The sequence below is a fragment of the Macrobrachium nipponense genome, chromosome 23 (genome assembly GCF_015104395.2).
Source record: "Macrobrachium nipponense isolate FS-2020 chromosome 23, ASM1510439v2, whole genome shotgun sequence".
Lineage (NCBI taxonomy): Eukaryota > Metazoa > Arthropoda > Malacostraca > Decapoda > Palaemonidae > Macrobrachium > Macrobrachium nipponense.
This window is the reverse complement of record NC_061090.1, coordinates 81,406,280-81,433,331: the sequence shown is the minus strand read 5'-3', so window position 1 is coordinate 81,433,331 and position 27,052 is coordinate 81,406,280. Positions and strand designations below refer to the sequence as shown.

Genomic DNA, 27,052 nt, shown 5'->3' with positions numbered 1-27,052 from the left:
GAACTGGAGAGCACAAAGGACTGGTAGTTAGTTGTTTATTGGTGCTGTTGAGTGAGAGATATAACTACGTACTTACAAAACACTTGAGGATTTTTTCAGATCTGCTTGGGGTACGCTTAAGCAAAGTTATGTGTTTTGTTTCGAGCACAGAGAGAATATCTGTCGCTGATGGTAAGTTTATTTATTTATTTTGTTATGGATATGTCCTCTCGATGTAATGGACAGAAGCTTTTTATGATAGCTATATATTTTGGAGGGCGTTGGCTGCCGAGTTACGTATTGCTCTTAACTACCAGCTTTTAAATTAGTTTCCATAGAAAAGGCGGGAATCAGAATTTTGTTTCATGCTCATTAGAACATTATTTAAAATGTTAATTTGAATCCTGTCTTTTCCTTTTAGAAAAAGAATAATAGATTCAACTGAAGAAGAATTTATTTAGTTTTAATTATTCACAAGTCCAGTGGTCAGTTGGTTGAAAGACTACGCAAGAAATCTTCCCAACCTTTCAACAAGTCTTCAGTTCCTGGTAAAATCAAATGTGGGTGGGACTGGTTATCTGATAGGCGTCCACATTTATAAATTCGTCGACTGATTCCTCACTGGATATAAGCAGGAGCACTTGTGCTCTTAAAGGGACGTCTGAATGTCATCGATGACAGATTCAATTTCAGAGGTTCATTGTCTGGTCCTTTGGTGTGTGACTTTCACCGCATGAAAGGTCGGGCATTACGGATAATCCAGGAATGAGGAAGTTTTGGTTCCTGCATTGAATTGGAATGAAATCTAAAATTTAGGCCAATGGCCAGGTGCTGTGAACTACGAGGTCATTCAGCGCTGAAAATAATGTTTAAATAATTGTTAGGGGAGGCTGGAAAGTAAGCTGGAAGAAAGAAAATATGAGCGGAGGTTAGTAAAAGGAGTGAAAGAGATGCCGATAGGTGCTGCGAATCCTCACTAGTACTAGTGCAGCACATGAGATGCACAGATGGCGGACCCCCTATGGGGTGGATTCCTGGAGAAATTCTGATATGTATTCTTTAGAGACTGCCTGTAATTTATGAAGGTGGTGACTGGTCAGCAGTTAGTCATGGATACTATTTGACATACGTGACCTTTCTTTGAAGGTATTACTAGCCTGTATATTTATTGTAATTTGCATTATTAGCAAGGAGGAGGCAGACACTAGTATTTCATCGCTATCACTATGTAATAAAGGATTTCGAAATTATCTAAAAGCATTCTTGAGGATTCTCACAGTAAATCATTAAGAATCTGGGTTCTGTAATATCCAAGTCCTGTGCTTCTCCACATTATGACTAAGAATACAACTGCTGTTTTATCATAACAGTAGGTTTTGCTCTTTTAAGTTTTCCTTATGAGATCCCTCTTTACATTGACCTTTGTTATTTGGTAAATACACTTTCCAGCAGAGGCATATATCAACTTACTTAAATATATTTCAACTTCTGTTTTACCTAATGAGTATCACTTCAGTGTTACTTTCTAGTTTGCATTTAAAGTTTTGCTCCCATGTGACATCTTGAAGCACGTAATAGCTTTCGTGCTTTCAGCAGAAAACTGGAAGAATATTGGGGAAACCCAAGTTTCAACTTTAGTTACTATGCAGCCATATGCAACATATCGGTCGGATATGTTGCAAGTTGCATGTTGTGTAGCTAAGTCTTTCAAGGGAGAATGGATTTATACTTTATTGAACGTATACAGTGTCATGTAAAGTTTATCGGGTTTTCCAGATTTATGAACCTTTATTTTATCTTTTTTTTTTTGTGGTCTTTGGTCTTCAGGTATTTCATCGTTTCGTTTTATCAACATTTTTTTTCATAAATCTATTTCAAGGTACAATGAATATCTTCTGTATCAACTAAACAGATCAGATTCCGTGTTTGCCGTTTTAGTTGTTTTATAAATTCCTTATCATATTTATTGAGACGTGTTTCCAATTTCATTGCAGAACTCTATACACAACTGACCACCACAAGATTTGCCTTGTTCCTTCATCTTATGTTGCCTGTTTTGAGTCTCTGCGGTGGTGTCTTTGATCAGTGAGAGAGATTTTGTCTCCCTTCTTACATTCCTTTATGCTCTGTAGTTCCTTTTGTAATTGACACAAAAAACCTCACTTTTGTCCTGGAATGGCTATTCCGTATCCTCGTCTCTTTTCATTATATTCCTGATACGTATTGATTGTACTTCTGGTTTTTATAATTTTAATGTATATTATTTTGCTTTTAGATCGTCTGTCTCATTGTTTCATAGTTTTTGGGTTTATATTTAGTACTGTTTAATAAACCTATTTGTCCCCTTATTTTTACTCTTTGGTATTTTAATTTCTCACGCCTGTTTGGCTTATACTTTTAAGTGATGTTAATTATGAATCTAAAATGGTATTCTAGACTTGTTGATGCAACTGACGTTGCAAATCCAGCCTTTGTTAAGGATTCAAATCGAAAGCATATGTACTATTGTATTCCATTCCTGAGGGCCTTTTTATTAGTTCAACCATTTTCACATGATCTCTAAGTAATGATTCCCCTTACCTACTCTTCCCAGATGACGACGGTTAGGAAATCACGCAGCCGCACAGATCACCAAAACCGGAGTTGTCCTGGCAACGCCCCCTGACAAAATGACTTGTGGGGGCCAAGATCCAGCAAAATGAATGTGTTCTGGGCAGCCATTGGTGTGATCGCAGACATGGATGTTCTCCTGACATCATCATTTAGGAACTTCCACGTCAGTTTTGATAACGACTTCATTCACAGGAAGTGCAGGAGCTGCAGGCTGAGTCATCAGTACAGCAGACCAAAAGAAGCAGAATCGGGCATCATTACAGCAGCAGCATTATTCAAGAATAAGATATATCAACACTGAAGGTCAAAGTAGCTAAGAAAGGAAGAACAGTAGCTGCATACAGTGTCGGCAATAAGTGAAACAGAGTTAGAGCAGTATCAGCATAATTGTTTTATGAAGCAGGAATAGCAGGTCTAAGGAACACAAAAGGAAAAGCAGGGACTACATAAGGTCCTGTCATTAGTGCAGCAGAACAGCAAATGTTTGTCCACTCAGTTAGTGCAGCAGAGTAGGTGTCAGGACTAGCCATTGATCCAGCAGCTTTATTATCTGATGATGAAGCAGGAATGAAAGCGGTAAAGGTCACAGGAACACAGAGGAGCAGGAGTTATATGTCCTACTCCTCCTTTTTTGCTAGACTATTGACTGGGCAGGTAACTGTTGCAACAGCACCATCATAAGTGAAGCAGGAGTACCAGCACTGAAGGTCAAAGGGGCACAGCAAAGAGAGCAGGCGCTGTAGGTCCAGTGCTTAGTATAGCAGGACTTGAGTAGCTGTGCCAGTCATCGGTGCTGCAGTGTTATTACTGATGAAGCAAAAGTAGCAGTACTGCAGTTCAAATGAGCCAAGATCAGTAGCTGCACGCCAAAGGATGAGCACAGCAGAGTCGAAACAGTGGGACTGGTCGTGATGGCAGCAGTGCAGAACTGCAGGCCAGAGGAGCACAGCTGAATAAGTCAGATCTGTAGCAACTAATCATCAGTGAGGCCGAATAAGTGAAGCAGAACTGCACTTATTCAGTGATAATGCTTATTTAGTATTATCAGTAAGAGCAGCAGTTGCTAGCAATCATCATTGGAGTAAAATATGAACAGCAGTTCTGGTCAACAGGACGGCAGTGTCATTATTGATGAAGCACGAATAGCAGCAGCACTGGAAGTACAATATGGCAGAACTTCATCACAGATGAGGAAGGAAAAGTTGCAGCATTGGGTCTAAGAAGCTATGCAGGAAGAGCAGCAGCACGGCTGAATGCCCAATTAGCAGTGTTGAAGAGGGAGGATAAAAGAGCATTGCAGTAAGAGCAGCGCTGCACACCTAGCAACATCACTGGAGGCCAAAGCAAAGTAATCATTGATGAAGCAAAATTGAGCCGCATCACTGGAGGTCCAAGAAACAAAGCAATAAAATCAGCATTGCAAGCCAAATAATCAGTGTAATAGTCATTGTAGCAAAATAAGATAAACATCGCTAGTCAACAAGGCAACGGCATCATAATTGAAGATGCAGGAATCGCAGCTACACTGGAAGTCAAAGGAGCACAGTGAGATAAGCAGGTGTTACAGAACCAATCATTGATTGATTGACTGTGTGTATTAAAACTGGAGTGACACCGAAATAAATTTTAATAGATAAAAAATGAGTTTAAAATAAATTTCATATAAAGATAACATAGATATTCTATGTATAATCTAAATTTTGTTGAGGAGGCTCGCCTCCCACATAAAGATATATTACAATCTTTTCCAAGAATTGTAGCTAGAATAAAATTACCTTCTCTGTCACGTCCCCAAGACAGGAACCAGTGTCGCAAATTCCCAAGTCTGGGACATTCAACCAACACATGTCTGACTCAAGGGCACAATACAGTCATCGCAAAACGGAGGATTTCCACGGAACATCAAGAACCCATGAGTGAGTCTCTTATGTCCAATCCCTAATCTGCACAACGTTTCCTGTCTCCTTGGCATATAGGGATATGGCGAAGAAGACACTGATGACGTGATATTGCCCATTTTTTGATTAGTTAAAATATCCTCCCATTAGGACTGCCAACATTTTTTTTATTCTCTGACCTACTAGAGGATATAAATCCCGATATGGTAGTAGGCATCTTGTGGGTTCTGGGGAGCTGACCACCGACTTTGCAAGTTGGTCAGCTTTCTCATTCCCAACCACCCAAGCATGGGAAGGCACCCAACAGAACTTCACTTCTTTCCCTCTTCTATTCAGTAAAAGCAGTCATTCCAATAAATCTAAAATCAGAAGGTTTAACGAGTTAAAAGATCCCAGTGACTGAAGAACACTTCTTGAGTAACAAAATATAAAATAAAATTTTCATTCTGAATTAAAATTTACTTTAAAGCCTTTAAAATTGCATATAGTTCTGCTGTAAAAATTGATGTTACAGATGATAATCTCCCGCTTCTCTCCATATTAGGGAAGTCTACTCCCAAGCCGACGTCTGACTTTGAGCCATCCATGAAAATTGCAGTGGAGTTATCATGTTCCAATGAAAGTTCTATAAATATTGACCGCATGGCCTCGCTAGACAATTCCGTCTTGGTAAAATTAAAATATCTACAGAATTTTATCTCTGGAAAGTTCCAGGGGGGACTAAATGAATAATTTGCTGGTAAAATCTCTATTCTTGGCATGTTAAATTCACTGACAATCAAATTTACTCTAAAAGAGAATGGATAAGGTTTCATAAAACTGCCAATGCCTTTCCTTTCTCATACAAATGCTGGTTAAAGACTTAGGTAGCCTCTGGAATCTATACCAGCTCCGACCCAGCAGACGCTTGTAATGAAGATCTAGCGGCATCTCACAAGCATCTACAAGCATGCTCTCGATGGAATATTTTAAATGCTCCTGTACACAGCCGTATTCCTCCATGATGAATTGAGTTGAGCATTTAAAGGCTATTTGTCTTTGCAGAAGTGTACACTTCACACCCATAAGTTAATTTTGAAAAGACCAAGGCTTTATATAATCACAATGTCTGAGTTCAGTCTGCACCCCACGAGGTGTGAGACAGGACTTTCAGTAAATTCATTGCTTTCAAGAATTTGCCTTAATATATTTCAGATGTGGAATTCAGGTCTGCTTACCTCAGCCCACTTTATTATATTATTAATGCAGAGCTGCAGGCAGTGTTCAGCCACTGCTATCCTTGTTGCTGCAAAGGAAATCGAAAGGTCGTCAACAAAAAGGGTATATGTTATATCTGGGGGAATTATTTTGGAAACCCCATTGATTGCCAAGGCGAACAAGGTTACACTTAAAACACTTCCTTGTGGTACTCCTTGATTGAATACATCTGACATTGTTGCTCCAACCTGAACCTGAAATAACCTATTTTTTTTTTAAAGCCTTAATAAAGAGGGGCAAATTGCCTCTAAGGTTACATTCATAAAGGACCCTCAAAATGCCATATCTCCATGTTGTATCATAAGTTTTCTCTAGATCAAAGAAAACGGTGATGTGAGGCTGCTTGTCCGGAAAAGCTTCACATTTTGAAGATTCCATTCGAACCAATACATCAGTTGTGGAGTGCAAACTTCGAAAACCACATTGAGCAGGCGACAGATATTTACCTCTTTCCCCAAGTACCACATCAAGTGTATATTCACCATTTTTTTCCCATGATCTTACACAAACAAGATGTCAATGCAATAGGACGATAATTTTTTTTCTCTTGAATGGAACATTTCCTGGTTTCAGGAATGGCAGTAATTTAAACATCTCCCAAAGCTTGGGGAAGATATGTTCTCGATAAATTCTGTTAATAAGGCTTAATATGAAAAGTCTGGCATTTTCAGTCCAGGAGCTGATTCATTACATTTACCCAAGGCCGATACAGATTCTCTCATAGTAAAAGGAACATTGTATTGCTCTTGTCTTAATGTATTAAAATCAATTTCGACCTGTTCCTTCCATTAGCCGCCTTTGAGCTCAATAGGGTCTATCATCATTTTTCTTTGTAACATCAGCAAAAAGATTAGCAAACTCATTTGCCACTAACTGGGGTCTGCTACCTCACAACCATTGATCTTGATAACTGGAGGTTGAAAAGGAGTAAACTTGCCTGCTATTGTTTTAACTCTCTTCCAAACTAGTGTCAGAGGAGATGTCGAATTTAGTGAAGATATGAAGAACGTCCAAGATTCTTTTCTTGCTTTTTTTTTATTTCCATGCGAAAATGAGCTCTTGCTTTTCGAAATTCAACACGGTAATGCTCACATATTCGTCTGCGGTATCTGGTGAAAGCAGATCTCATGGTATTATGAGTTTCTTGGGATTTACGAGTCCACCAGGGAACTGGTCGGCGGATAAATATGCTCGATGTCCTAGTTATAGATTGAAGACCAGCCGAGAACATTATTGTATTCAAAAAGTCAAGAGCGTCATCTACACAGGGAAAGTCATCAGCAGAGTCATCTACTGAGCTGTGCTCGTGGAATGCTGCCCAATAAGCTTTATTAAATAATGTTACATTTAGGTAGACTCGAAGATGAAAGATTTGATGCTACACTCACCACTACAGGAAAATGGTCACTGGTAAATCTATCATTTATAGCTTTCCAATTAAAGTCAATAGGGCAATCATCACTACATATGAATAAATTAATTGCTGATACGTGCCTGTTTGAACATGAAAATGTGTAGACTCCCCCAGAGTTGAGGATCCCCACATTTTCATCTTCAATGATGGAACCTAAGCACCTTCCTCTTTGATTGGTGACGATGTCACCCCAGAGAGGGGCTTTTGCTACTCATATCTCCCAAAGTAAGAAAGGGACGTGGTAACTGTTGAATAAGAGATTTAAATTCATTGATGGGGAAGACTTCACTAGGTGGTAGATAGAGAGATCATTCTGTATATTTTCTTTGCAAATAGATCTGCACAGCGGAAAAAGGGGGGGGTTGTTTAAATATGTAAATATAAAATAAATATGAAATGACCAAGATCATATCATTAAACTTTGCATTTTTAAGTGAAAAGGTAGTGATGGAAAAAATGCATTTTAAATATTTAATAAATTTAAATTTAAATCGTTAGACATTTATGAATACATATAATTTAAAATGAGATAAATTTCACTGTAGCAGCTGGTGGTGGAATGACGTAAACGAGTCTTCGAATGATTAAGAATGTCAAGCGAGGACGAAGAAATGCACTTTTGTACGAGAGATTAAGGTTCACAACTGCGAGGGCTTAACCTTCTTCCTTTCACTCATCCGCTAAAAAATACAAAGTAAAGGAGAATCAACCACGGGAAAAATCAGAACAAAAGATACAACACCAACAAAAAGTAACTAAAATAAACCAACAAAAAATCAACACGAATCAAAATATCAATTACTGCAATCGCATGACTAAAATCTACAGTTTTCATATAAATCAATAAAATCTTGAAATCAACGAATCACCGAAAACAGCAATTGACTAATCACGAAAATTACCTTCAGTAAATATTTGCTTGAATCAACACTAAAAATCACAAAAGCTCTCAAATTATCAGTAAAACAAATAGCAAAATCAACGAGTAGTCAAATACCTGAGAAATAAAATTATCGACTGCATTGAAATCATAGGTTCAATCTAGCAAGAATTTGATAAATTAAAATACTTGAAATAATTTTCAAAACACTGGCATATAGAATATGTGACGCAAGAACAAGCATTAAAGCCCCTTATGCTTATCCTGTTGCGATAACAGTTCTGGCGAGTGTGGAAAAAATAATTCAATAGACGATCATCGCTAAGCAGCGTCCGGATCCCATCCTCGACGAATTAATGTGTAATTATGTCCATGATAGAGAAAAGTCCATAGTAATTAATCCATCACTAAATACGGTAGTAATTCAGGACAGAATCATAAATCCAGCGTGAGTGTATAAATCCTTAAATCCACTTAAATAATGAGAGAGAGGGAAAGAGAGCTGCTCCTCGTCACTCCCGTGTAAGGTTATGCTGAAGACTGCGTAACTGTGTGAAAAAACTTCACAAAGACATTAGCGGCAGGCAGATATAACTACTGTAAAGTAGTTACTATTTAAAAGCAAAGGGGCAATTAGCGACAAGCGACACTTCTGTATGCCAAATGTATAAATACTGAACTATTCAAATTAATAATTTGAAGTTTTTTCAATTGCACACCTATCACTTGCAATGCTGATGGGATATTATAACAGGATTTCGTGGGGTGTCATTTCGAACATACAAAACTACACCACCATGGCTTCCAATATTTAAGTTATAGGTGGAGTGATAGGCTGTATACTCTCGTGGGACCAATCATGGTCTCCTGCTATACATACAGGAGACACTTCTGATATGAGCAGCCTTCATTCTTCCCATTTAGCTCTTAATCCCTGACAGTTCAACTGGAGACCCCATCGAAGTGGGACCACCTTGACGTGGTGAGGGGCCCTCTTGAACCCCAGGAATTTGTTCCCGGGTTTGAGTCAAAGACTCCCATATATCATTGTTTAATTTTTGGATTAATTGTTGTGGAATTTTCCACCTGTGTAAAATTCATTAGGCATGAAAATAAGAAAAGATATCATAGCTGGGATTGGGTTAATATCCAAAACTAAATAGTGGGAACTGTGGTAGGATCATCAATTGCCGAATAATGTTCGGACCTGAGAGATATCAGGCGGAACTATTCTTTGGAGATGGACCACGGATTCCAGGGGGTTCTGGTTCTGAGGATTGGACTCTCGGCATTCTATTCAGTTTCAACATAACATGATTTGGGTGGGAATGATTGTATCTTTGTAATACTCTGTCTATCTAGCGGGTTTGGCTTACACTTGAGCCACTCGAATCAAGTTATGCCTTCCCTTATGGGGATTCGGTTCTCACTTGTGCCATTGGTGGTGGAATAAACGCCATGAAAGGCTGATGATGTCTTTTTAATGTTTTCAAGTTTAAAATTTTTATATTTTTTAGTTTTATTATATATATATATATAATATATATATATATATATATATATATATATATATATATATATAATAAAAGAAAAACTAAAAAATATAAAAATTTTAAACTTGAAAACATTTAAAAAGACATCATCAGCCTTTCATGGCGTTTATTCCCCACCCCACCTATGGCACAAGTGAGAAACCGAATCCCCATAAGGGAAGGCATAACTTGATTCGAGTGGCTCAAGTGTAAGCCAAACCCGCTAGATAGACAGAGTATTACAAAGATATATATATATATATATATATATATATATATATATATATATATATATATATACCCCTCTAATCTTTATGACAAGTAACTATAAGGATTCAAGTACCCCTGGACCTTTTGATGCTTTGGTGCAGATGACGACCTTGGACAAGGCCTTGGACCACTCCCAGGAAATCATAAATTAATCAAGAGCGCAAAGGTAGCTCTAGAAAACATTGTGTTGGAAAATTATAAAATGCGAGAAATTTGCGTGTGCTTTATGTCGTAGACATACCAGAGCAGTGCGACTATGATACCATTTTGACAACTTTCCATTCCTTTGGAACTATAATTGAAATAAGAATGAATTTCCTTGAAGTCACGTCAAAATGGGAAGCATGGATTACTTTTGATAACTATGAAGATGCCATAAAGGCTAATAGTAATATCAATACAGTTCAAATAAATCAGCCTGTTATAGAAGGAGCTTTGACGATAAAGTACCCAAAAATTTGGATAGATATGTACCATCTAAATGCGTTCAAGATACCCATCAGAAAACTCAGAAAACAGAGGGTAATAATCCACCCAGAAATCCCAAACTTCCTTTGTCGCTAGTTGCTACAGTGAAGGAGGAAACTTACAATTGTTATAAGTTTTGCAAGTACCTCCAGAAAAAGGTGGGGGGAATAAAGAGTGGAGATATATCTAGATTTGGACAACGTACAGTGCTAATACATGCTAAATCAAAAACACAAGCACAAATGCTATCTGTAATCAATCCTTCAGGGCATGATACAAATAAAGAAATGAGACTCCACCTGAATTTTCATTATGGCTGACGTGTCATTTTTGACAAAGATTTATATGAGGTCACAGAAAGTGAGATCCTTGAAATGAGCCCACTGACAGTGTGGAAAGTGAAAAAGACACCCATTGCTAATATGATAATTTTGATCTTTGAAGACCCTAACGTTTCATTCCATGTAATCTTTGAAAATGAAAGAGTGCGAGTAAGACACTTCCTCTCGAAACCTATTGGTGTTTCAGCTGTTTCAGGGTTGGTCATCCATCAGAAGTGTGCAGGAACGCAAAAGTTTGTATCCATAAGTCTAATGATAAAAATTGTGAAGCATATAAATATGAACTGTCAGCAGTAAATAAAGCTAATGCTGAACACATTAGCATAGGATATGCCAAACAACAATTGGGCCAATCAAAGAGCTATGCAAGAGCTCGAAACCCACTACCCCTTACTACCACAAGGGGTCCAGTGGGAGCACCTTCTCCTGCAGTAAGTGTATCAACCTCTGCGGCAGAGGCCCGGGTATCTGGGTCGGGCAAGCTGCCTGTGGTTGGAAAAGAGTCTCCTCCAGATGAAGGGCTCCTCCCATCATCTCTACCATCTCCTACATTTAAAGTAGTAAATCTATCACAGGCAAAATCTCTGCCTGATCTAATGGAGTCAGAACAGTTAAGGAACCCCATGAGAGGAAGGACTCCTTCAGGCTCTCCCCCATGTACTCCAAATAAGTGCTTCGATATATAACAGCTACAGAGTGCTTTCTTCAAGTGAAGCGAGTACTTCAATGGAACACAGCCACCTAGGTAAAGAGGTGGCACAAATTATAACGGCAGATATTCATCCTCCTCCCAAAGAAAATCAAACTAGGAGAAATAAGGATCACGAGGGTAGTCATAGAAACCCTCTATTTCCAGACAACCTAGGGAGGAAAAAAGAAAGGCAAATCGGATTCGTAATGGCTTTACTCAACACCCTATAATGGAACTGCAAAGGATTGCGTTCTCGTGCTGAAAATCTAAAGGTCCTCCTAAGAGAAACTAATCCTGGAGTAATTGGCCTGAAGGAAACTCAGTTAGGTCCAGAGAAGTGCACCTGGACTTAATTATGAGATCTTCACGTCCATCCTTCCAGCGGGTGATCGAGCACATGGAGGAGCAGCTGTTATTGTGAGCAAATCACTGGAATGCTCGCCTGTAGCCCTTAGTACAAATTTACAGGCGGTTGCTCTTAAAATCACATTAAACAAGCAGATTACTGTGTGTTCCATCTACCTGCCTCCTAGATCGAACTTCACAAACGCTGATATCCAATCACTAACTGATCAACTACCACAACCATTTTTTATTCTTGGTGATTTTAATGCCCATAATCCGTTATGGGGAGGACATACTTCAGATAATGAAGGTAAAATTATAGAAAACATTATTAACAATAATGATATTGTGCTTTTAAATGATGGTACTATGACTATAATATATATCTTAATTCTTACTCTGCTTTTGATCTGAGTATTTGTTCCTCTGCAATAGCTTTAGATTTTATTTGGTCAGTAAATGAATTTTTAAATGGCAATGATCACTATCCCATTCTTTTAAAGAATGCCAGAAATGCCCCTAAAGAAATGCCACATGAATGGAAGCCTTTAGAAGCTGATTGGGAGAAGTATTAAAAGGAAATCCGTCTAGATAAACCATTTGAATCTTTTAACAACCACATTAAAGCATATGAGTATTGGACAAACACTATATTAGCCAGTACAGAAGCCTCTGTTCCAAAAACTACTGGCAAGCAAGGAGACTTAACTGTTCCATGGCGGGGCAAGAAATGCACCACCTTAAGAAATATTACCAGGATATGCTACAAGAAGTAAACATCAAGTGGCACTCATTGCTAGTACAATATATCAGTGAACCATGGCGAAACAGTGCCGATATTTTCGTTGTGGCAAGAAAGACATGGATTTATAATATATGAACCATTGGGTCAACATTTTTCCAATATTTCTTGCTCTAATAATTTTTCTAGTGAATTCTAAAGAAATGGGAACATTCAGGTCAATATGAATCTATCTGGTGATAACCGGGAGGTTGGTACCGAATGCAAGATTTGCTCTTTAAGAACTACATGAAGCTCTCTTCAACGGATGGCACTTCTGGTGAAGGCACTATTTTGTATATAATGCTTAGGAAGTTGCCTGAAGAGGCCAAAAGCTACCTTCTTAAGATCATTAACAAGACTTGGGAGACTGGGATTATGCTGAGATCCTGGAAAATTTCCATCGTAATCCCAGTTCAAAAACCAAATAAAGATCCCCAACAAACTGCAAGTTGTAGACTTATAACAATAAACTGTGTTTTCAGGTTAATGGAAAAAATTATAAATCATCGCTTGGTATGGCACTTAGAATCAAATAAGCTTCTCTCTCCTTTCCAATTTGGGTTTCGTAAAAATAGATCTACCCTCGACCCACCTATGAGACTCTCCAACCAAATTCAGCAGGGTTTTGTCAATCAGTGTCAGACAATAGGGGTCTTCTTTGATTTAGAAAAAGCTTACGATACTACTTGGCGTAATGGAATTCTTAAGCAACTACAGAAAATGGGCGTTAAGGGAAACTTAATTCGGTTCATTCATTCCTCCTTATCCAAGAGATGTTTAAAAGTGAGAGTAGGGAACTTTCTATCGTCCCCCTTTAGACAAGAGGAAGGTGTTCCACAAGGAAGTGTTCTCAGTGTGACCCTCTTTGCTGTTGCCATAAATGGCATCTTGGATGAAGTTCCAAGCCCTGTTCGAGCTTCATTATTTGTGGATGATTTGGCCATTTACTGCACTGCCTACGATGCTGTATCTGCATGCTGATATCTACAGAAAGCTATTGATTCTGTTTCCAAATGGGCCAAACTAAATGGGTTTAAATTTTCAGCTATTAGGAGTGTTGCTATCCGCTTTTCAAGAAGCAGACGTAAAGAGGTTATACCAAATTTAAAACTCGAGGGATCTGTTTTACCATATGCTGCTGATGTCAAATTTTTGGGAATGACTTTTGACTCAAAACTCACCTGGACCAAACATACTGATAACCTTAAATGTAAAATAAACGCTTCTTTTATTTTTTTGAAAGCAGTCTCTGGATATGAGTGGGGAATTGACAAGAAATGTTTATTAAGACTTTATGATGCACTTTGTAGATCAAAACTAGATTATGTAAAAGTAAACTTACCGACATCAATATTGTCCAAAACATGGGATTACGAATTTGCTCTGGTGCATTCCGAACATCTATTGAGAGTGTATGTACTAGATACCCATCAACTGCCAATTAACTTGCGACCGGAGGAACTGAGTCTGTGCTACTTAATACACGTCAAAAGCAGTTCCGAAAATTCTTCCAAGGTCATTCGCGAACTTGACAGCAGGAAATTTAAACAAAGGTCATCTGTTCCTTTTCAAGTAAAGCTACCTCAAGAAGTAAATAACGATACATTAAAAAATCAGAGTATTTCTCAGTTGGTTGCCCCCACATTCCCCCCATGGCTTATCCCTAAAGCAAAAGTTTGTAACAAAACTATGGTTAAAAAGAACCTTACTGATGAAATAGCCGAATTTATTTTTAGAACATGATGTAACCCATGTTGGTGCTTTAAGCTAAGCTATGGTCACAGTACAAACTGCTGATGTATTAGGGAAATTTGTTTCAAGCGTATTTCCTGATTACTAAAAGTGGGTTAACACAAATCTTGGGTAAAATTGAAGACTGTTTCCGTGCCCGTTTGGTTCGATAACTATCAGTTTATGTGCAAAATGAGCGGTGTGTTTATTACCAGTCACTTGGGGACGACCATAAAAACACGAATAAAGACTGTAAATACCTTACCGTAAATAATAACAAAACATACATAAAAACATAAGCAAAAGGCGGTAACTATTATGATTGCAGACTGCACTGCTGGAGGGTAGGCTCCATTGGTAGATTTCAGTTTAGTCCAATTTTGTCTATAATTTTCTTTTACGTAAATTTATCTTTAAAAAAATATAGAAGCCTACCATGTAAATAGTACAAAGAAGACCTGTGACTTATTTAAAGAAAACGTCATTCCTTTGGGTGGCTAATCCAAATGACACAACACTCGCTTGAGGGTGCCAACGGTTTACACTCACAATGGGCCACACTGCAAGTGGGAATGCGTGTGTATGCAATAACATAAACGGGAATGGCTCTTTAATGTACGCAGTATTTCCTACTAACTATTGAACACAGTGAATGTGGGCGCGTGTAAGCATGTGAATACGTCTGTAGAGCGAAAACATGTTTTTTGAAGTTAGAGCTGATATACTCATAAAACGGGATGTGTTAATACCATTAATCTCTCTAAGTCAAAAGCACATATAACTGTTTAATTATTGTACGACAATACATACATACATATATACATATGTATATATATATATATATATATATATATATATATATATAATATATATATATATATATAAAGTGTGTGATTTGCTGCCACTTGGCATGATATTGGAAAAGGAATTGCATCATAGCATTTAAGTTTGACTGGCCAGATGTACACTCTCTCTTTAGTCACGTGAGCAATAAATTCAGAGAAAAAAAAAATAGAATTTTTCATAAAACTTGAACTTTTTTAAGGCCTTTAATTCCTGCTTATTCTAATATTTCTGATATTTTATTTCCTCATATAGAGAAAAGTTGAATTAAATTCAGCAGTTCCCTTGAAATGGAAAAACTGTGCTCCCTTTAAGCCCGCCACGAAAGCTTGTATAGCTACCTGCACACACGATGCTCTTTCTGGCTGTAATTGCTTTCTGACATCATTAAAAAAATCATAAACGTTAAGTAGGACGTCCAGTGAAAGAGGTAAAAAAAGAAAAAACAACAATTAGATACCGCCATGTGTATTTATTAAGAGTTTAAATTTGTCCCCAAGGACGTTCATGAAGCGCAGGCAAGATAAACTGTGCAGGTTGTCCACACTAACGTTCAGTTATAACTGCTCAGTCCAACTGTGCAGTTATAACTGCGCAGGCATAACTGAACGTTAGTGGAGGGCTTTACTGCAAATATGATTTTAAAAATTAACTCTTCTTTCCATGGAGAGCATGATCAGTGTTGATACAAAGCCACGTTCAACAACCAAATACAAAACCGTTAAATTGGACTGGAATAAACGAAAGGTAAAAAGGAGAAAGTATTTAAAAAATTAAGCTAAAATGCATCGTTATTGAGTAGATATAATCTAAAATTACGCCGTTATTCAGTCTAAAACTTAATGCGTATCACATTACTTGACAATTATACATCAGTCAAAAAGGGATTGCCTACGTAGTATTGCCATGAATCCTTTCAGTAGCTGCTGATTGTTTTTCATGAAAGGTACATTCAGTATTAACTTAATGACTGATTATTTTTGCTACAATTTCCTGCTACCTGGCGCCATGATCTCAAAGTATATTAATTCCTTGTAAGTAACTGATTTCCGTTTAAACTGGCTTTTGTATGTCAAAGGTGTATCATTAGTGAGTGACAATTTCTTAAAAGTCCACCCCGATATCAAAAATATAATCACCATGCGATGAGTGACTGTATTTTAAACGTGTCATTCTGATATAAAAAGTATAATTAGTATCAACTGAAAGATTTTCTTCTTAAACTGGCGTCAATATAACAAAAGGTAAATCAGTTTCGGCTGAGCCAGGTAACACCGAACATCATTGCAAACTTTGCAAACAGGTTGTAAGTAGGTTGGTGGATGTTTGATATTCAGGGAACGTTGCTACAAGGTTAAGAGTTCCCATTCTATTTTGCTATATTTGATTGTTCTTACACAAATAAAAAGCAAGTCCCTTCCACTCTCTTACAAGGAGAGAGAAGAACTGACAACAAACAAGTTGATGGCTAACGTAAGTTTTGTTGTCTCCAACAATTACAGGTTCTTTGCCTTCCTCCAAGACAGTGCAGGCGGGAGTTCACAACTTCACATTGTCTCTTATCCGGTCTGGCTGTTGGGTAACCTTTAGCTTAACAGATCAGAGGCATATGACTCCTTCCTGTATCCTATCTTTGCCTTGGCCAGGAAGTAGATGGATGGACGGATTATGGAATTTAGGGACATGCCCAAGCTCTGGGACCTATTATGGTCATTCAGCGCCGTAATGGAATAAAATAAATAACCTGATTAATGAAATGTAAATGAACGTGATGATAATCTAATGTGAATGAAATTTAAAAACCTTATTTCACTAAAAAAAATTAAAATAAAAAAATATTTAAAAATGTTTATTTCAAAATACAATTAAAAGTATAACGGCTTACGCTTGTATGCATTAGGTGAAAGGTAAAATTAAATATTAGTAAAATAACTTAAATCTAAAATATATATCAATCTCTTTTAAGAACTTTTCATGGTTATTGACATCAACCTCATCTCCTAAAATATAAGAAAGTTGTTTCCCTGAAAGACCGAATTTCCCGCGGGCCGCACCAAACACTGGGCAACAAACCAGAACATGCTCAACTGTCAACATAAGTTAAGGCCCACCGAATCCGTCGCGGCGCGTCGCGTCGCGTGCGACCAACACGGCTAAGCGTTTTGTGCGTTTCGATCAACTGTCATAATTCAAATACGAGTGGCCCCACACGGCGCATGCGCGTGGGTGACGTACCGGACCGCACGCTGCGCGTGAGGAACAAAACATTTCGCAGTAGACGTGCGTCTCCGAGCTGAGTCAACATGAAGGAAGAGTTAATTACCGCGGTGTACCAGCGACAGCCAATATGGGATCCCAGACATCGCGATCATAAAGATCGGAGTGTGATCCAGAAATTGTGGATGGAGATTAGTTCAGAACTGGAAAATAATGATATCAGTAAGTAGCTAATTTGCCCTTTACTAGAATATAATGATACATTTATAAGCAAGAACATTTTACTTTTCCATAGAATTAACTAGATATGCATAAAATCTAGTACACTGGTATACAATGAATTAGAAAATATGAATACTATATGGAAATTCCAGCAAACAGTTTCGAGAACATTACATAGATCTATCAATCATACTGCCAGGCAACTTCTCCTGTTGGAGTACAGAAGTAATCAGCAAATTTATTCCTTATATTTTTGGCACACTCTGTAACGATTATTTCTCCTAGCATTACAAATGGAGCGTAGGTCTACTTCAGCACCATCTACTGTATGGTTACTATCGACACCTTTAAATCCATCATGTGTTAATACAATGTTATGCAAGATGCATGTTGTTTTGGTTATTATAATTGCACCATTGATATCTGTTTCTATGCTTTTTTGCAAAATCCGCCACTTTGCCGTAAGAATACCAAAAGCACATTCCACCATTCTTCTGGCACGTGATAGCCTGTAATTGAAGATGCGTTTCTTTTCGTCTAGTTGCTGTCGTGGGAATGGTCTCATTGTTTTAGTAAAGGATAGGCCTCATCTCCCAATAATACATAGGGTTGGGACACATCTGTATTTGGAAGTTTTGTGTCCTGTAGTATATTCAAGGCACCAACATCAATCACTGTAAATTTACAGTCTGCTCCTGCAACTGCTTGTAAGTTGATGGAAAAGTATTGCTTGTAATTATAATACATTGATCCTGACTGCGGTGGACACTGGACATTTGATCCGTATGTGTTTTCCATCAATGCTACCCAAACAATTTGGAAAATCACATTTAGATGCGTATCTTGCAGAATTTTCCAGCCAGATCTCCTCTGTCGGATATGGGAGATATGTATCTTGAAATGTTTCCCATATAGCCTCGCTTACTTCCTTCACAATCCTTGATACAGAAGTTTTCCCCATGCGAAATGAAAAGGCTAGTGAACGGAATGAGTATCCTGTGGCCAGAAACCTAAAAGGAAAAAAAACATGCTGTTAAATATAGGATATATAATGTATATATACACATACATAATGCGTATACAAACACGCATTGAATACAAGTGCATGAATTTAATATATATATATATATATATATATATATATTATATATATATATATATATATATATATATATATATGTATATATATATATCGTTATTATATTAATTTATGATCATTTTTTTCGCAGATGGACTGAAGTCGAAGTGGCGAGGAATTCGTGATTACTATGTTAAGGAGCTGAAAAAAATTCCAAAGCCTCGTTCAGGAGATTCAAGTGACGTAATATCACGTTCAAGCTGGCCATACTTTCGTCAGTTGTCGTTTTTAAATGACACATTGTTAACCCGTGATCGAGTCACTAACATCGTATCAACACCTGGACAACATGTTAGTGAAGATGATGCACATTATTCTTCTGAGAAGTACCCCAGTGACACAATGAATGGAAGAACAACTCAATGTGATAACGTCCTCGATGAATCACAACTAGAGCAGAACTTGAGTCCAGGACCAAGTCGGATGATGCCACAAAATGATGATGATGATGAGGAAGGAACTCGGAATGTGGAAAATGAGAAAATTACAAATAGTAAGCAGGTGCTTCAAAACTCTGTATGTAGTAGCAATGAAAGAAAACGAACGGCAAAACGGAAATTAGATGATGATTATCGACAGGAATTGATCACACTTGAGAGTAAAAAACTCGAATTACTGACAAAGAAAATGAATGAAGATGATGATGATCTGCTCTTTTTTCGGAGTTTGTTACCGGACTTCCGGTCATTGCCCAGAAATAGGAAGTTGTTTCTAAAAATCAAATTTCAAGAGCTTTTGCTACAAGAATTAGATGCACAACAGCAGCCGAGCCAGACACCATCTATTGACCCAACTTTGAGCTATATCAAAAGTGAAGATTTTTGTTTGTGATAAAGAATTCAGGTAGTTTTTTAATATTATTATTATTATATTCTAATGGATACATGTATGTAAATACCTTTGTTTAAAAATTTTCTTTATATAGTATTCAGTTCACAAACAATTTACATATCTGATTTTTTTTATTGAATAAAATAAAGTGCAACCTTACAAATTTAGAAATCAGTAATCCTTACCTCAGAGTTACTACAAGTCTCTCCTCCGTTGATATTGGTCTCCTGTAATTGGTATCAAATTTGATATTCGAGACATGATGCCCTCGCGAATTAGGTCAAAGGTTTTCGGCGACATCCGACAATATTAAAAAAAAACTTGTCTGGATACTGTCGTAGCTTATGAAAGTGTCGCATATCCTTCAAGTATAAAGTTGTGTCGATCGGGAATGACCAACACAGAGTCTCGTTAAAACAACCTCAATCCTCCCATCTCTATGAAATGAAGACTGCCAAAAATTCAAATTAGGTCTGATTGCCTTCAGTTTCTTGTTTGTGGCGAGGAAGTTTGAGGACTATCGCTCCTGCCATTTGTGGCGGATATAGCTTCGAACAGGAGCCTTGATGCCAATGTATGGAACTTCATGGATGTCCAATGATCTTTGACTACATAACCCTTATGCTTCTCTATCAGCTTTTTAGTTACGTGGGCAGGAACCAAGCAGAACGAAATAGATTTGTGTTTGCAAGAAATTCGAAAAAGCCACTCATGAGCTTGGAGAATCAAATCATGTGATGAATTACAAATATTAAGACTTTCCAAAACGCTTTTAGAATCCGAATATATTACAAATTTCTTTTTCTCTATGCAATGAACAATAGCTAATTCTCTATTAATGGCAGAAAGTTCTGCTAAATATACTGAAGCCGAATGAGGTAGCTTTGCAGCCTCATAAGAATCTTCTGTAATTACGGCTAGCCCAACTCCCTCTCTCGACTTGGAACCATCTGTATAAATCTTAAAGGTTGTCAAAGGAAGTTTACAGAACAAAAGCCTTCAACTACTACTAAAATGACAAGCTGACCAGCATGTGGTGATGATTGAGATGACATCTGATTTATAAAAGTTCTTATTGCTTAGATTGCAAATCCAACGTATTTATTGCATAAATTTCGAGTAAGAAATCAGTTTATGCTGAAAGAGGCAATCGTTATGGAAAAACTAAGGTAGGGTAAGGCATGAGGAGAAATGACATACGGCTGAGTTTATGTGCACCGCTGTCATGTATACCAATGGTCGGAAGTCTAGACATGAATATGTCGTGTGGAGAGCTTTCCCTCATGACAATGAATTGTCTACGATTGTTAATCCATTGATTTGCAAGTTTATAAGTTCAGGTTTTGCGGAGCTAAAGTGAAGAATAAAGATGTTCACTATTTCTTCAATACAAAACAAGATGGGTTTTGCTTAATGTAATAATTTTAAATATATAGTTTAGCAATGTATATTATTCACAGATACGGGTCTTGATTTGTGAAATCAATAGTTTTGAGGTAGATAATATTAATCATTTTAACATATAAGACTTGCACTCTCATCCATGCTATCCTCGTTGGCATTGTAATGTGCGGAAGCACAACTGCTAATGGTGGTTGAGAGAAAAGGGCTGTAAGTTTTTTTTTTTTTTATCATTTATTACTGCTGTAAGTTGTATGTAATAGGCGGAAGGTGGTCAGTTTAATACCATTCATGGTCTTGAAAAATAACTCACATATAACTAGTAAATATGAAAATGGATTATTTCACGTTGTTAGATTTCAACGGAGCATCGAAATTTCTCTCGATTGCCCTGAAAATTGTAGGGTCACTTTCAGCAGAACTTAGACTGGTCAGTTAGGAATTTATCTGTATAAGATGTTACGCTTCTAGACGTGAATCGTAAAACCCAAACTGGTAATTTTTTCTGAATTTTGCGTTAGTCCAAACTATACAGTTGCCCGAAAGGCTCACAATGGAACTGTGCATATGATTTGAGAAGTGCGCCTACTACTACTACTATATTATTAATATAACTTTTTTTTTTTTTGCTCTATCACAGTCCTCCAATTCGACTGGGTGGTATTTATAGTGTGGGGTTCCGGGTTGCATCCTGCCTCCTTAGGAGTCCATCACTTTTCTTACTATGTGTGCCGTTTCTAGGATCACACTCTTCTGCATGAGTCCTGGAGCTACTTCAGCCTCTAGTTTTCCTAGATTCCTTTTCAGGGATCTTGGGGTCGTGCCTAGTGCTCCTATGATTATGGGTACGATTTCCACTGGCATATCCTATATCCTTCATATTTCTATTTTCAGATCTTGATACTTATCCATTTTTTCCCTCTCTTTCTCTTCAACTGTGGTGTCCCATGGTATTGCGACATCAATGAGTGATACTTTCTTCTTGACTTTGTCAATCAACGTCACATCTGGTCTGTTTGCACGTATCACCCTATCCGTTCTGATACCACAGTCCCAGAGGATCTTTGCCTGACCTTTTTCTATCACTCCTTCAGGTTGGTGCTCATACCACTTATTACTGCAAGGTAGCTGATGTTTCTTGCACAGGCTCCAGTGGAGGGCTTTTGCCACTGAATCATGCCTCTTTTTGTACTGGCTCTGTGCAAGTGCCGGGCATTCACTTGCTATGTGGTTTATGGTTTCATTTTTTGTATTGCACTTCCTACATATGGGAGAGATGTTATTTCCGTCTATAGTTCTTTGAACATATCTGGTTCTTAGGGCCTGATCTTGTGCCGCTGTTATCATTCCTTCAGTTTCCTTCTTTAGCTCTTCCTTCTGTAGCCATTGCCAATTGTCATCGCTGGCTAGTTCTTTAGTCTGTCTCATGTATTGTCCGTGCATTGGTTTGTTGTGCCAGTCCTCTGTTCTGTCTGTCTTTCTCCTGTCTGTATATTTCTGGTCTTCGTCTACTTTTATTATCCTCTTCCCATGCACTCTTTTAGCCACTCGTCTTCACTGGTTTTCAGATATTGCCCAAGTGCTCTGTTCTCGATGTTGACGCAGTCCTCTATACTTAGTAGTCCTCTCCCTCCTTCCTTTCGTGTTATGTATAGTCTGTCCGTATTTGCTCTTGGGTGTAGTGCTTTGTGTATTGTCATATGTTTCCTGGTTTTCTGATCTATGCTGCGGAGTTCTGCCTTCGTCCATTCCACTATTCTTGCGCTGTATCTGATTACTGGCACTGCCCATGTGTTTATGGCTTTTATCATATTTCCGCCATTGAGTTTTAACTTGAGTATCGCCTTGAGTCTCTGCATATATTCTTTCCTGATCGTGTCCTTCATCTCTTGGTTTTTATATCCCCTCCTTCCATTATTCCCAGGTATTTGTATCCTGTCTCATCTATGTGTTTGATGTTGCTCCCATCTGGTAGCTTTATCCCTTCAGTTCTCGTTACTTTAGCCTTTTTTGTATGTTGACTAAGGTGCATTTTTCTATTCCAAAACTCCATCCTGATGTCCCCGCCCCCAGATACAATCCTTACAGTCTGGATTAGGGTATCTATTTTCCTTGATGCTCTTACCATACAGCTTGATGTCGTCCATGAACATCAGATGGTTGATTCTGCTGCCTCTTTTCTTGAGTTGGTACCCGGCATCCATCTTCTGTAGTACTTTTGTCATCGTGTGGCGCCGTGGAGGAGTGGGTTAGGTCGTCAATAGACTTAAGTCAAGTTAAGCAACATTGGGGCTGGTCAGTCGTTGGATGGGTGACCGCTCTCCTCGGCGTTGATTCCTTGGGAAAGGATCTTTACCATAATTTCCTCAGTCTACTCAGCTGTAAATGAGTACCTATCCCTGATGGGGTAGGGTCCAGCTATGGGTTAAATAGCAAAACTCAGCAATGATGGAAAGAAATGAAGGAATAAACGACAACGACGTAAATGGAACCTCTGGCAACAGAGGAGCTTCGTCCGGCAACCAGGTATTCAACCCAATTGAAGGGGAAGACGTTCAGGTGCTTGGAGGTCGTCATCCAGCAACTGATCACCACAACGACAGTAATCACTAACTGTTATTATTATTATCATCATTATTATTATTATTATTCAGCAGATGAACCCTATTCATGTAGAACAAGCCCATTGCGGCCATTAACTTGAAATCAAGCTTCCAAAGAGCTTGGTGTATGCATCAATCACCCGCCGTAATAGACCGTGGGTCCTGCCATAGAAACCACACACCCCCCCCCCTCCCCCGGGATTTTTCAGCCCCCTTTTCATTTTATTCTTTAGATTTTAGAATCTGAATCTGCTTGTCTGCACTTCGGCTGCTGGTGATTTTGGCCGTAACAGCGGCCATTTTGAATTCATGTTGGGACGCAAAAGGAAAAATGTTACTAATAATTTGTTCCGCTTAAATCGTTGTGATTTATATTTTCATAGATTTCTTTTGGGGCCAAGGAATTCATTTTTTATCGTTGTAAAGCCCTATCATCAATATTTATCAAATACTTGGTAATACTAACATTGGTGATTGCAGAGAATATGTCATATGAGCACAATATATGAAACCAAGAATATTGTTGAACATATTCTTAATAATTGTGCACTGTATATTCATGACAAGAATCTTTGTTATTTTTAATACAATAATGTCTTGTATCTTTATTAAGTTATAATTAATGAGGGTTTTATTTACTTTTAGGTATAATAACTCATAATGGCCACTAATACTCCTTCAGATGAAAAGCCATCGAAGCTGAAATTAACTAAGAAGGAAAAACCAAGGTCATCATCAACAGTATCGCAACTAACATATATATTTCACTATGAAAGTAATAATTCAGAAAAGAATGTGAGACTTTTAACAGACCACAGTTTTGATATGATCCATGAAACAAAAAATGATTAGACAAAAAAGTGACAAACAGAATGAAGAAAGACTTGAAACAATATGTGATAACATTCCAAAAACATTTCTTAAGCATTTACATGAAACTCACAATTGGTGCTATAAGAACTTTAGTAATGTTTCCAGAATCTTAAAGAGAAAGTGTACAGCCGATGAGAATCAGGCTACTACCTCTACGTAGATCAAAGAGTGGAAGGACAATGAAGTTGTGCCAGCAAGTTTCGAACTGGTATGAAACAGCTAGTGCTGAAATTTCTAAATTATGGAGTAAATTTTGTAGTTCTTAGTGAGGTTAGTCAAGCTTCTTTTTCCAGACAAACTTATAAAACTGATGCTCCTGTCAAGCTGTTTTTGTTTGCAGGTGCTTCTAAGGAAGCTTATGGTTGTGCTAAGTATGCTGTGCAAGGGGGTCATAGTTCCCTGATATTTGCTAAGACTAAGGTTAGCCCTATTAAGGAGAAAACTCTCCCGACTTTAGAACTTTTGGCTGCTCAATTAACTTTGAAAAGTTTTGATACTATCTTTGAAAATAATCTATTAAATTGTACTAAAATTGAAAGCATAACTCTTTATATAGATAGCCAAGTAGTTCTTAGTTGGATTCTTACTAATAGGGCTCCTAAGAGAAACATTTGTGAATAATAGGTTGAAGGAAATTTCTAATCTGTTAGACAGGATTTGATAGATTTTGTAGTTTCATTAGCTTACATTCCTTCATCTAGCAATCAGGCTGATTTACTTACTAAACCTTGTACTTGTAAGCATTTTCTTGAAAATTTCAGTCTTTGGATCAAAGGGCCTTCTTGGTTGAATTCTCCTGACGAGTGGCCTAAGGGTCTTTTGGGTTGTATTCCTGATAATGTGAAGGGTGACTTAATTTCTCCTGTAATGTTCCCTAAAAAGGAACCTCTTGTAAATATTAGTAATTTTTCTAGTTTTTCTAGACTTATAAGTGTAGTTTCTAAGGTATTTACTGTTGTATATAAGTTTAGGAAAATTCTAGCTGACCCTGTTGAGGCAGCTTCTAATTACCTTCTAAGGTTAATGCAAGAGGAAGCTTTTCCTCTTGAATTATCTGATCTAAAGAGTGGAAATTCTTTAGTCGAAGTTCCACCTTTAGTTAGGCAGTTTAATTTGTTTCTGGATGATAATGGTATAATGCGAACTAAAGGTCGGATTGACAAAAACATTACTTTAAAATTTGATATTGTCAATCCTATTCTTGTGGATAAGAAGCATCATTTGACCTGGTTGTTGATTTATTATGCCCATTGTAAGTCTATGCATATGGGTTTGCAATCCACTCTGTTTTTTGCGCATGCATGGTTTGTGGATTGTAAAGGCTAGGCAAGCAGTTTTGTCTGTCCAGGGTTAATTTGAGTGTGCCTTTTGCTCATACTGGTGTGGATTATACAAGCCACTTATGGTTGAGGGAGAAAAATGAAGAAAAATTTAAGGTGTAAATTCTTATTTTCACTTCTTTCAATACAAGAGCAATACATTTGGAAGTTGTCCAGTCTGTCAACCTCGGAATTTATATTAGCTTTCATTAGATTTTCTAATAGTATTGGTGTTCCTGTTGCTGTTTATTTAGATAATGCCAAGTCCTTTGTTCAGGCTGGTAATATATTTGAACAGTTACTTACTTACTTCTGAGTTTGAGGAGAAGTTTAGGGTCGCTTCAACTTCTCATAAGACTATCCCTGTGTACGCAGCGTGGTATGGTGCTGTTTGGGAAACATTAATTAAAACGGTTAAGCATTGCTTTTTTAAAACTCTTGGTAGATTTACTCCTTCATTTTCTGAATTTGTCACTTTCCTCTCTGACATTCAGAAAATTTTGAATAATAGGCCTTTAACTTATAGATCTTGTGAAAATGAGTTCGATATAATTTCTCCTAATCATTTCTTGGTTGGCAGATTTATTCCTTCATTAATGTTTGGTGATTCTGAACAAGTTCTTGAGTAAGAGTATGGTGAGGAGGATGAGTATTTTTCTCTCCTTGCTCATACTTTGGAAACTAGGGATGGACTTTATGAAAGCTTTAAGGAAAGGTGGCTTTCTGAATATCTAGTAAGTTTGAAAGAAAAGGATAAATCTTCTTTTCATCCTCCAAGAAAGTGGGAAAAAGGGAAAATTGCTCTCTTTAAATTACCTTCCAAATCCAGAACTTATTGGCAATTTGTTAGAATTGTTGAAACATTCAGTGATAACGAAGGTGTTGTACGTACTGTTCGTATTGTTAAGCCTGATAAAAGTGAAAGTGAAATTAATGTTACATAGTTTTTTAATACCTTTAGAATTATATTCTGAACTTAATGATCCTAATTTATATGTTCAAATTGAAGAACAAGAAGAAAAAGTTAGTGAGTTGGAGACATGAAATACCTGGCACTGGAACAGCTTTGCCCAATGAAACCTCTACTAGGCCCGTAGTACTGCTCTTGCCTCCAGAAACCTAATAAGTTTAGCTCGGGAGGGTAGATTGTAAACAATGGTTTGTTTTTGCTTTATAAAAGTTTTTTTGTTGTCGAGTTAATCTGTCAAAATGGTTCTTTGTGTAACCACTTTTCTTTTTGTTGATTGGGGAAGATGTAGAAATAGTTGATTGGAGAATGGTAATTTCATTCGTGGGAGAATAGTCGACTTGACTAGTTAGTTTGTTTCTTACTTTTTGTCTCCATTTTTGGTGTTTGTTTTTGGACGGAAAGTAAACTGAATGATTGCCGTTTGTTAATATT

The 27,052-nt window shown here is 37.6% G+C and overlaps 1 protein-coding gene across 1 annotated transcript in view; it reads right to left on the bottom strand.

Annotated features, from left to right (window-relative positions):
- Positions 1-17,505: 17,505 nt before the first annotated feature.
- LOC135202118 (uncharacterized) overlaps positions 17,506-27,052 on the bottom strand; it is an 89,573-nt gene continuing 80,026 nt past the window's right edge. The window contains exon 3 of the mRNA XM_064231371.1: positions 17,506-18,495. Coding sequence (XP_064087441.1) covers positions 18,222-18,495 — 274 coding nt within the window. The 3' untranslated portion in view covers positions 17,506-18,221. The remainder of the gene's footprint in view (positions 18,496-27,052) is intronic.